This window comes from Diplotaxodon limnothrissa, linkage group LG3 (genome assembly GCF_057381915.1).
Source record: "Diplotaxodon limnothrissa isolate DT_005_m linkage group LG3, D_limnothrissa_male_GT1.1, whole genome shotgun sequence".
NCBI classification, from domain to species: domain Eukaryota; kingdom Metazoa; phylum Chordata; class Actinopteri; order Cichliformes; family Cichlidae; genus Diplotaxodon; species Diplotaxodon limnothrissa.
In genome coordinates, this window is record NC_140598.1 from 53,687,645 (window position 1) to 53,699,952 (window position 12,308).

The window sequence follows — 12,308 nt, forward strand, 5'->3', positions numbered from 1 at the left end:
GATGCAACCGTTTTTGTTGTGTGTTGAGTGAATATGACAGTTACCTTTTCAAACAGTATTAATTTTTCAGCACCACACAGTTTTGTCCTCAGCAATTTGTCTTTTATTTTAATTTAAGCTTGGATTTTATAGTTCTAGATTATATTTCAAAATGAGAAAATCTGAGTTCCTTTAGCATACTGGTTATTTATCATCTGGAAAACCTTTTAACTCTGTCCAATAAAATCTGTGTCATTTAACATGCTTGTTGTTATTCTAAACTTTTCAAGTTCAATTTAACCTGTATGAAAATAAATTATATAAAGACTTGGTGCATATGCAAAAACCAACTGATTCACATTCACAGATCCTTAAAACACAGAGTCGTGTCAGATCATGCACAGAAGCAGCACTTGGGCAATGTTTGGCCCCAGCAGGCTCCACTCCCTACAAATGATACATAAGTGACGTGCTACAAATTAATAATTAACCTGCTCGTCAGTGAGTACTGTTTTACTTTCCGGCTACATGTCAAGGCTACATGACAAATGATGGTTATCACACTATCAGTTTTATTATTAACAGCATCTTTATTTGCAATGAACTGGATTATTTGTTTTCTGCTCGAACCTGACTTGTAACACAGAGCAGAGCTGATTGAATCATACTTACAGTTTTTCACAGAAACAGGATGGGTGTTGGGATCGCTGTGACATATATGTGCTGCTTGACAACCGTCCGAGTAACTGTACTCCTCGCTACAAATCATCCCCCGAAACTAAGACTCCATTGATATAATAGTTTTCGAACTGAATTGAATTGACAGTTTTTGTTTGCTATCATGTGACAGCTTCTGTCTGAGTTTTGAACATGTATTTTTTTTTCGGGGGTTGAAGAAATTATGTTATGTCTGATTAATATTTAAACCTGCACCATGGCGTGTTCTCAGTTTGCTTGTTACTTGATGTTTTTTTTATTAATAACTAAAAAAAATAAAAAAAAACACTCTAAATAATAATGTACAATACAATCTTATAATGCGCTGGGAGCAGTGTTGGTCAAGTTACTTGAAAAAAGTAATCAGTAACTAATTACTGATTACTTCCCCAAAAAAGTAATCCCATTACTTTACTGATTACTTATTTTCAAAAGTAATTAATTACTTAGTTACTTAGTTACTTTTAAAAAACACGATTTACAACCTGAAGAGGTGATAAAGCGATAGATCTTTCAGCCCAATTCGACTTTTTCTGCATAATCCATCATACAAAATGTAATCAAATGGAAAAGTCTCTTTTTTTAAACTTGTTTTATCAGTTTTAATCTTTTAACTTTATGCATCAAGCAAAAATTTAATTATATGCAACATTCTCTGACTTGAATAAATTAGTTTAACATTTAAACCTATTTTCTGCACATTCCAGCACATAAAATAAAATATTTTTTGTGTTTACACTCACTCTTTCAAATAGATGCCAGTAAAACACAGCAGAAAATAAATAAAGTCAAAGACTAGAGGTCCTGTTGCTCTATTTTCACCTGTAAAGCAGGACTGCGGTAGGCGGAGGTTTACCCTGGTGCAGGTGTGCCGCGGTCAGTTGAAGAATCCGCGAGTTTCTCTGTGAGTTTCCCGTTACGTCATTGTGCACTCGGTGCTTGCTTGGAAGTTTAGGGGTTTTTTTCGCTGTAAAAAGAAGTTTTCTTCCCACACACAATGGACGCTAATGTTTTTGTCACTTTTTATGGAATCAAACTCAAAGTAAGGTCAGTACTTCCACGCTTTAAATGCTGCACGCTCATACTCTCTCCCACAATCGATATGTGATCCATTGTTGATCTGCACACAGCTGTTGTCACCAACGGCGCACTCGCTTACGTCACTGTCATGAGACATTCTTGCAAAAAAATCACGGTTTTAGTAACGCAGTAACGCAGGGTTACTACGGGAAAGTAATGGCAATCTAATTACCGATTTTGCAATAGTAATCCCTTACTTTACTCGTTACTTGAAAAAAATAATCAGAATATAGTAACGCGTTACAAGTAACGGGTTACAAGTAACGGGTTACAAGTAACGGGTTACAAGTAACGCGTTGCTGCCCATGTCTGGCTGGGAGTATGCTTGTGCTGAGAGGTCCCTGCCTCCTAGTAATTGTGTATTTAACCAGTGGACAGGTACGTTTATATATAATACACTGCAACTTACACAATTACAACTGTAACTATACGAACAGTGTATTTCTTATGCACATTTTAGACCCGGAGGAAGAATCGCTGATGACCTGGTGTTTATTTAGGAACATTAGCACGTCCTCTCTTCCTCTTTGGCTCCATGCCTCTCATTAAGTCGCAAATACTGAGCATAATTCTCCCAACCCTAGAGCACAAGTTGTCCCGACCTAGAACACAATTCTCCCAACCTAGGAGACCTTCGTGCGCTCACACATAGCCACAAAGTATCAGCGCCAGCAGTGGCTTTAACACTCGCTCCGCCACCTTCTAGCCTTGTGTCCCTTTAGTCCGCATCTGGATTACACAGTTGTGCACTAAAGGGAACACACATGTTCGTGTTCCTGGCTACTCGCTCGTTTGTATTTTCACACGCGGGTTTTGAAGCCGGCCGTGCACGCTGTTCTCTGATGTGCTGGCGCCCACTCTCTCAGTGCTCTCGTAGCTCCATAGTTTCCCAATGAATTCGGCAAAAGTCATTGCAAATTCACTTTGTGTGACATGATCCTGGCACTTCTTGCGAACCAGTGCTACACATTGCCCCTCGCTCAATGGCTCACCAGCATTTCTCAGGGCAGCAAAACACTTCACTTTCTCTAGGCAGTCTTAGCTACTCTGCGCCCATAACCTGTTAGCAGAGGTGAAAATACGCAGGAATTCTGGCGCGAATATCTAGACTGCTCCGAGGACAACTGTGGAGGAAATAAACACACAATAGCCACAATCCATTTTCTCACTTGAACTCATTCGCAAGAGAGAGAAGCTTTATTGACGATCACCAGCATATACATGAGCATCACATGTCAATCACAATGCATCTTATCCGCTATTTCCACCTCGCGTTATATACTCTCTGCAATAACGCACACGTTTTCTGCGTGTGTGCTATAATAAATAAAGATGTCCTTCTTACAGTTGAGAGTATATTTTTATCTGTGTCATCACTTTATGAAAACTCTGAAACTTAACAGACAAATTCTCGTGGGTAACTCTTCTTTTAAACCGAGCACACGGATAATGCTTGGACGTCCAACTCCATGCGTCTTTGCGTTCATCCTTCACACAGGGGGCAGGTCGACGGTGATCCTTCGAACTTGGCCATCTCTCTGTAACGTGAAAGTGATCCCAGGCAGCTGAATGGTCAGAGTCAGAGGTGGAAGCCTGGTCGTGACCGAATACAGAATTTGCCCGCAGGTGCAGAAAACTCTGCTGCTCAGCCAGTGGAGGAAATTCTTCATGTCAATGAGAGCGCGCAGCGCGCTGTCACTGAATCGATTCAGCCACGCGTTTGGGTATGACATCGTGGTTTCACACCAGTGAGGCTGTGCTGCCAGCAGTTTGTCCGAGGGTGTAATGCTTGCAGGAGCTGAGTGGATTTGTTTTCAAGCCGGCTCTGACACTTCTTCCTCACAGGACTTCTGTCTAGTGAATAATGAAGGATGTTACAGTTTTTTCTGAATGCTTAAACCCTAACTGTGATTCCTGTAGCACAATCTCTAAAACTATTCAGACTTATAGCAAAACCATTCACTGAGGAGACAAATCCCCCGACCTGGAGCATAATTCTCCCAACCCAGAGCACAAGTTGTCCCGACCTAGAACACAATTCTCCCAACCTAGGAGACAATTCTCCCGACCTGGAGCATAATTCTCCCAACCCAGAGCACAATTGGCCCAACCTAAAACACAAGTTCCCCTGACCTAGAGCACAATTCTCCCAACCTAGGAGACAATTCCCCCGACCTGGAGCATAATTCTCCCAACCTAGAGCACAATTCTCCCAACCTATAAGCACAATTTTTCCAACCTAGAACACAATTCTCTCGAATTGGAGCACAACTCTCCATGCCTCTCATTAAGTCGCAAATACTGAGACTCATCTCTCGCACAAAATCCCCACCAAAAGCACAAATCCCATCAAAACTCAATCCCTTAGAAACCCTTGAATCAGGCATGGAGCAGTAACGTGTTGAATCAAGCGTCATTGATCACGTGTTTCAAGCCGGCCCTCACCACCCAACAGTTCAACGTCTGCGGAATTACGAACACGGATCAGCGCAGACACCTGGATCGTTCCTCTGCGTCGTACAGTCACAAGGTAAACTCCAGGTCTTTTTTTTTTTTTTGTCTAAAACAAAGTGTCAGCAGACACATAAAACGCAAAAGAAATACATCTCTAAAGACCAAATATTCACTCGTTTATTTCCAGTTTGTCTGTGGCGGCTCCTGAATAGCAAGTTGTCGGTGAGTTAATCTGTAACACGAGTTAATCTGTAACTCTGCTCTTTGAAGTGCTTTTGTGTGCTTTTTAACCGTGCTTCGTATTTCTGTCTGGCGGTATTTACTTAGTACACCTTGTGTAACTTGGCCCAGTTGAGTGTTGTGTTGTGGACTGTTTTAATCGTGATACTGGTGTCCGAGGTACCAGTGAGGGATCAAAACAGGAACTGCCTCATGAGGTTATGAGGATTCTGTGGATTATGATGTCCTCCTGCCACTTTTTCCTTCTGCATTAACCAGCGCATACTTTCTGTCCTTGTGATCAGTCTACCCCCATCTTCATTCTCTGTTTAAAAAAACAAAACAAAACCTTTTACTTGGGGTTCTTTATCAGCTGAGCTTTCAGCGATGACTGCTCTCATATGTTGGACACTCTTTTCAGTCATTTGCTCGAACACAAGAAAACCTGCAGGTTTTTTTTGTATAAGCATGAAAATGGTGTGGGGGGGAATCCCAACTTCAGTGCGACAAATGTTTTGGGAAAACCAAATTAAGTAAAAAAAAAAAAAATCAGCTTCTCTGGAACTCTCGTTTCAGCTGGGATAGGTAGGTTCATGTTAAAGCTTGATTTTTTTTGCCCTGGTAAACGTAGACTGAACTTGGTTTTTTTTTAGACCAGTGTTAATGATGAAACAAACAATTACAGCTCCTTTATACCTGCTGCATGAATACAATCTTTGCTTGGTAGTTTTCTTCTGCTGGTTTTCTTCCCACAGCTACGTAGGCACCAGGCTGACAGTAGGGACTCAAAAGTGGCTGTTTTCCCATCTATGCCCACTGAGTCTTTCTATAGGAAAGAAACAACTACATACCAATAGTACACAGAGGTTAAATGAGTGGAAACACAAATTTTCCACTACAAAAGCAAACTGTGTGTTTTTTCAAGAAAGGAAAAAACGTTTAAGATGTTTTGGAAATGCAGTTTGAAAAAACAGTTCTGTGGTTTTTAAACGGTCACGTGCAATTTCTGTGCCAAAAAGACCGCTGTAGGGCCTTAAACGCAGGAGTAATACTCCGCTGAACATGTTACAGAAGCAACACTGCAGATAGTTATGTTCAAACCAGTCTTTCTCTGAAGCAGGTCGAAAAGGTGAGATGCAGGATGGGGGGAGTCTCTTGTGATCGGGATGTATAGATGTCTGCAACAGAAGGGTGTTTGCAGCTGATTATCTTCAAATTAGTTCATAGTCTGGATTGGGTTTCTCCTTACAGATGAGCTATGACCCCTTTAACCTTTCTCTACGTGGCTCTTGTTTTTTCTGTCTATTTTCTTCAGGAATGGCCTACCAGCAGCCCACACAGGTGATGACAGTCATGGGCGGTAATCAACACCTGGGGAACTGGAGCACCGGCCTCTGTGATTGCTGTGCTGATGTGGGCACCTGTAAGTTAACCCAGCAAACTCTATGAACAGCAGTGATGTATATGAACACAGATATTTCACTTGTATATATTTTTCTTCGAGGTTGCTGTGCATATTGGTGTTTCCCCTGCATGCAGTGTCAGACAGCCAGTAAACATGGATGGTGCTGTGGCATGCCACTGCTGGACGTTTTCTGCGTGGTGTCCTGCTTACTTCGCAAGTCCGTCAGAGCGCGCTACAACATTCCTGTAAGTGTGAGAGTGGAGGATGGATAAAGTTATTGTAGCTAGCTAAAATTAAACTAAAAACTAAAATGAAGAGTGAAAACTATTTTATTTGACTTCAGTAAATTACTTAGTATCATATTTTTTTGTATTCCTGTAAAAACCCAACTTGTTACCCTCTTCTTTCTCTAGTGCACCTATACTTTAAGTATTTGTATGTAAATATAATTACAGTGTCATATAAATAAAAACAATCTAAATTCCATTTAATTACACGAGTTACAACATTAACTCTGCTGATCGATCCCGTTACTCTCTCCTCTTCTTCCTCTTCCTGTTCTCTGTCCTGCAGGGCTCGTGCTGTGATGACTGCTGCAAGATACTTTGGTGTTACCCGTGTGTTTGGTGCCAGATGAATCGTGAGCTGAAGATCAGGGAAAACCAGCACCCTGCCACCTCGACGGTGGTCACCACGCAGGTGTTCCGTGAATAAGATGCAGCCATTTGAGCTGTGAATATGACAAAGTTATTAATTACAATTTTACAATGATGAAACGCATAGGAAAATATTACTTCTGTTTCTGCAGCACGAGGTGAAAATAGAAAATTTTGTCTTGTGCGGTTCATGCTCTGCAATATGTAATTGATTTATAGAATAAAGTCTGTTTTTTTTTTTAAACTTTAGATTACATTTTTAACATCAGATGTTTTGAGTTTTGTTAGCATACTGATGTATATCATCAGGAAATATATATGTATTTTTTTTAACCTTGTCCAATACAAACGATATCATTTAACATGCTTACTCTTATACCAATTGTGTCTAAGTTGAGTTTAACTTGTGCTAAAATAAAGACTATTCATATCCACCCACTATATGAAGGATTGTTGTACTACATTCCTTGAAATCTTCCACCATTTCTGAAAACTTCAAAGACAAAACTCATTTAACAAATTTCAAATAAAATAGCCCACACTCCTGGAAACTGTCGTCGAAATTCTTGAAATTTGTTATATTGGTAATCATACGCGACACTGCTCCCAAGTCCACCATCATCAGGCATTTCTTTTTTACACCTGATTGGATCTCTGTGTCCTTGTGGCTCATCCGGAATGCGTACTCCTTGACACTTGACTAGTAAATGTTTCACGCATTGTCCCGTTGTTGTTTCAGTCTGCAGTTAACGTTTCGATGTTTGGGGATTTAACACTCACTCCACCACTGCTTGAACGGACACGTTCTGGCTTTGTGTCCCTTTTGTCCACATCTGCAGTGCACACATGTGGACTAAGGGGAATACACATGTCTGTGTTCCCTGCTCCTGAATCAATTGTATTTTCTCACTTGGGTTTTTAGCCCAAAGATTGTTCTTGAACACATACGTTTAAAATACATTCATATTTCTGTACTGTCTTCTTTGACAGTGCATTTTGACTAGTGACCGGCCCACCATGGTATTATAGGAAAAGTCATAAAGCCTTATTAGAAATTTAAACCTACACCATCTTCGATATTCTAGTATTATAAACAGTACTTAGCAAAAATATAAATCAACATAATTTATAATTACATATAACTAACTAATAGGGTTACCAACTACCAGCAAAAAAAGACAAGAAAAAAAATACAGCTGATGTGACACCCAACCACAGCGGACTCATCAAAGATCTTGTGCGAAATATTGTCGTGCAAGGCGAAGGTGTTATGGGGTTCGGCGGTTGTGGTTACCACTCTAGACTGCACTCTGGGTCTGACTAGGATCACACTAAAAGCTAGCGCGCTTTTAGGAATTCCAAGTGTGGATGAGCTAAAGTGACATGTGTTCAAGCCCCTCGACCAACTACGCCTGTACACAACGGTAGGGCTGCTCGATTATGGCAAAAATGATAATCACGATTATTTTCACTGAAATTGAGATCACGATTATTTGACGATATTTATTTAACCCTTTAAGACCTACTATAGAACCAAGTCCACCAGAGCTTATATTATTTTATTTTTTTTACATGCTGTAGTGCCATTTGTGGGAGCATTTCAAGTTGCTATACATCAATACAACTGTTATAGCCCATATTTTAATAATATGTATGCATTAAGTCCATAGTAATTACATAAATTGCAAAAAAGTGCAATAAACTACAAAAAAAATTGAAAATCGCTTTTGTTTTGTTTACATATATTTCTACTTGGAGAAATTTAAGAGGTTTATCCCTCAAAACTTTAAATACAATAAAGTTGCAAAAAATAGTTTACAACAACAGGAAATTTATTTTGAGTGTCTTCATAGTTTTATTTTGGAGATACACCAATTTTTATATACTGCAGGAAAAACAAAAAACAATCCTATGATGCAAATTTGCAAAGAAAACAGCATGTGCATCATTTCACTGTGGGAAGTGTTACGAACAGCTGATAGGAACGGCAAAGCGTGTTTCTGGAATATTATGTTTTTGTTCCTGCAAGCGCTTTTTATGCAATTTTTGCAAAGCTATATGTGGAAGGAAACCGTGACCGAGGACAAGCTGATGGCATAAGATGTAAGTACAACTCCTCCGGTTTCATATGCAAAACAAATTATTGCGCTAGCTTACACGGTTCAGGTTCTACAGGTATTTAAAAATAGTTACGCAAAACGGAGCTTGCTGCTCTGACCGGCTTTAAAGGGTTAACAATGACTTTAAAAAAATAATATAAAATGGTGTGCAACACCACTGAAGTTTTTTTTTTAAACTCTCTTTTCAACCAACGGCAGTCACTCTCCAAATAATTTCTGCTTAGCTTTCCGAGCTTCCCTCGGGTCCTCTTAATCAGCGGTCTCCAACCTTTTTTGCGCCACGGACCGGTTTATGCCCGACAATATTTTCACGGACCGGCCTTTAAGGTGTCGCGGATAAATGAGGGAGGGGCTAATAATCGGCTCAGTCATTTTTAATGATCGTTGAAAGCCCAGATCGTAATCGTGATTAAAATTCGATTAATTGAGCAGCCCTACACAACGGACTACTGAACAGTTTTAGCCACATACACAGTATCACAGGATAACAGCATGAGAGGACTGATCAACGTTGTTGGGACTCACTGTGGTGTAAACAGTGTATTGCAGTGTCTGTACGTCACCGACGAATTTAAGATTACGCTGATAGGCGGTGGCTGTGGATCTCATTGTGATGGTGATGACGGCCATAGGGCCGGCAATGGCACTGTGTTGAGTGAACTGAAGAGCGTCTTACGGGAGATGGACCCGTGATCCATCTAGCGACCAACGTCATCATATATGTTGAGGAAAACAAGTCAAACAAGCTACCGGACTACCTGGATGAATACTTTGAATCCTTTAGAGCACAGGTGTCGAACTCCAGGCCTCAAGGGCCGGTGTCCTGGAGGCTTTAGATGTGTTTTTGATCCAACACAGCTGATTTAAATGGCTAAATTACCTCCTCAACATGTCTTGATGTTCTCCAGAGGACTGGACCTTAATCTTGTAAATGGCTATAAATTGATTTGTAAAGTAGCAATTGTGTATTTTGTTCACCTTGTGTATATATTGTTCACTGCAGCAGCCTAGTAGGCGTGAGAAGCCATTTTTGTTGATCCAGTTTTCTCCTGTTTTTCGTTTAGAAAGTTAGGTAAGTGAATTTTCTTTTGGTTGGTTTTTATTTGTGTAGGAAAGCATAGGGACCATTAGGGAGTTTTGTTTGTTATTTTTGGCACTGCTCACTGCTGAAGCAAATAAATGGATGCTTAGCACTTTAAAAGAAACAACTGTTCGTGTTCTTTCTTGGGTAGTGTGTGAATGGGGGCAATTTCTTGTTGCGTTCAATGCACGCCTACACTAAGAACGTAACATGACATTTTCATTTGTTTCCTTGCCATTTTTGGTTCGTCGTAAGGACTATGGCGCGGCGAACAGCTGTGGCATTGGTATTCGGGTACCTCATCTCGAGGTTGTTCTGCGGGCTGATCACCTGTGTCCTTTATAGTAATGGCACACATCTTTCTCATGTAGTGTATGTTCACAGACACATTAGGCCAGGGCTCAGAGTTAAAAGGTAGCTGTGAGCTCGCTTCGTTCGTTTCGTTTGGGTCGAGAATTTCCGCTTCCCTAGGCTTTGCGGTGGAAAGCAGATGTGAGCACGCTTCGGTGGTTTCGTTTGGGTCGAGGGGCTCGGCTTCCCTAGGCTTGGCGGTGGAAAGCAGATGTGAGCATGTTTCCCTCGTTTCGTTTAGGGCTGTTTTGGTGGGCTTTGGGTTAGGGCAGGGGTCAGCAACCTTTAACACCCAAAGAGCCATTTGGACCCGGTTTCCACGCAAAAGAAAACACTGGGAGCTGCAAATACTTTTTCCATCCATCCATCTTCATCCGCTTTATCTGGGGCCGGGTCGCGGGGGCAGCAGCCTAAGCAGAGAAGCCCAGACCTCCCTCTCCCCAGCCACCTCCTCCAAGGTGTTCCCAGGCCAGCCGAGAGATATAATCTCTCCAGCGTGTCCTGGGTCCGCCCCAGGGCCTCCTCCCGGTGGGACATGCCCGGAACACCTCACCCAGGAGGCGCCCAGGAGGCATCCTTGACAGATGCCCGAACCACCTCAGATGGCTCCTTTCGATGTGGAGGAGCAGCGGCTCTACTATGAGTGCTCCGACCTGGAGCAAAATTCTCCCAACCAAGAACCATAATTCTCCCAACCTAGAAGCATAATTCTCCCAACCCTAGAGCACAAGTTATCCCGACCTAGAACACAATTCTCCCAACCTAGGAGACAAATCCCCCGACCTGGAGCAAAATTCTCCCAACCAAGAACCATAATTCTCCCAACCTAGAAGCATAATTCTCCCAGCCCAGAGCACAAGTTGTCCCGACCTAGAACACAATTCTCCCAACCTAGGAGACAATTCCCCCGACCTGGAGCATAATTCTCCCAACCCAGAGCACAAGTTGTCCCGACCTAGAACACAATTCTCCCAACCTAGGAGACAATTCCCCCGACCTGGAGCATAATTCTCCCAACCCAGAGCACAAGTTGTCCCGACCTAGAACACAATTCTCCCAACCTAGGAGACAATTCCCCCCACCTGGAGCATAATTCTCCCAACCCAGAGCACAATTGGCCCAACCTAAAACACAAGTTCCCCCGACCTGGAGCACAATTTTCCATACCTAGAACACAATTCTCCCAACCTAGGAGACAATTCCCCCGACCTGGAGCATAATTCTCCCAGCCCAGAGCACAAGTTGTCCCGACCTAGAACACAATTCTCCCAACCTAGGAGACAATTCCCCCGACCTGGAGCATAATTCTCCCAGCCCAGAGCACAAGTTGTCCCGACCTAGAACACAATTCTCCCAACCTAGGAGACAATTCCCCCGACCTGGAGCATAATTCTCCCAACCCTAGAGCACAAGTTGTCCCGACCTAGAACACAATTCTCCCAACCTAGGAGACAATTCCCCCGACCTGGAGCATAATTCTCCCAACCCAGAGCACAAGTTGTCCCGACCTAGAACACAAGTTCCCCCGACCTGGAGCACAATTTTCCATACCTAGAGCACAATTCTCCCAACCTATAAGCACAATTTTTCCAACCTAGAACACAATTCTCTTGAATTGGAGCACAACTCTCAGTACAGTACAGAGACAGATTGCGTCCGGATGCAAAGAGACGTTACTTGCAGCAAATAGCATGCATTGGAAATGTGGACTGTATGAAATACGGCCGTGGAGTAGAAACCCTGAAGACCTACCGATATTGACGTAGCCTGATATATTTTCATACCTTGTCAGTGGAGTCAGTGCGTAGAAGGTGAACCAGTTTTACAATTATACATTTCTGGAGGGACACATCCAATTCACTAAATATTGGGTACATAATTTGTGAGTCAGCTAAGTGTGAGGTAATGAGGTAAGTCAGCTTGAGTACTGCGAGAAAAATGCGTTTGATTTTCCCCCCGAACATTCAAATTAGTGCAAGCATATATTCATTCATGAGGGGGAAATTACAGTGAGAACACGTGGAGGCTCTGTTAGAGGGATAACATAGTGAGTTCAGTGCATTGATGTTATATTGTCCTTTAGGATTTAGTTATTCTATATGGTTAAAGAAATTGCAATGATTTATTGTTTATTATAAATAATCCTAATTATATATCTTGTTTCCGTGTTTGTGTCCTGTGTCACTAAAAATACATTTTATTTTATTTTTATACATTGATTACAGTTTTTTCTGATTGCTTAAGCA

At 41.8% G+C, this 12,308-nt stretch overlaps 1 protein-coding gene across 2 annotated transcripts; it reads left to right on the top strand.

Annotated features, from left to right (window-relative positions):
- The first annotated feature begins 4,223 nt into the window (after nt 1–4,223).
- Nucleotides 4,224–6,941, top strand: LOC146636566 (placenta-specific gene 8 protein-like). Of its 2 annotated transcripts, XM_085350899.1 has the most exons (5): nt 4,224–4,306; nt 4,418–4,452; nt 5,765–5,872; nt 5,954–6,099; nt 6,428–6,941. In XM_085350899.1, the coding sequence occupies exons 3-5, from the start codon at nt 5,767–5,769 to the stop codon at nt 6,566–6,568; spliced, it is 393 nt and encodes a 130-aa protein (XP_085207025.1). In that variant the 5' UTR covers nt 4,224–4,306; nt 4,418–4,452; nt 5,765–5,766; the 3' UTR covers nt 6,569–6,941. The 2 variants fall into 2 exon arrangements, with proteins under 2 accessions (XP_085207025.1, XP_085207026.1); XM_085350900.1 differs by lacking the exon at nt 4,418–4,452.
- Nucleotides 6,942–12,308: the final 5,367 nt, after the last annotated feature.

What these genes read in the sequence shown, in the direction of transcription:
- LOC146636566 (XM_085350899.1), top strand. Translation starts at nt 5,767, where the DNA reads ATGGCCTACCAGCAGCCCACACAGGTGATGACAGTCATGGGCGGTAAT. An exon ending in CTGTGCTGATGTGGGCACCT is followed by an intron (nt 5,873 to 5,953) that starts GTAAGTTAACCC and finishes TTTTTCTTCGAG; the next exon opens with GTTGCTGTGCATATTGGTGT. An exon ending in GAGCGCGCTACAACATTCCT is followed by an intron (nt 6,100 to 6,427) that starts GTAAGTGTGAGA and finishes TCTGTCCTGCAG; the next exon opens with GGCTCGTGCTGTGATGACTG.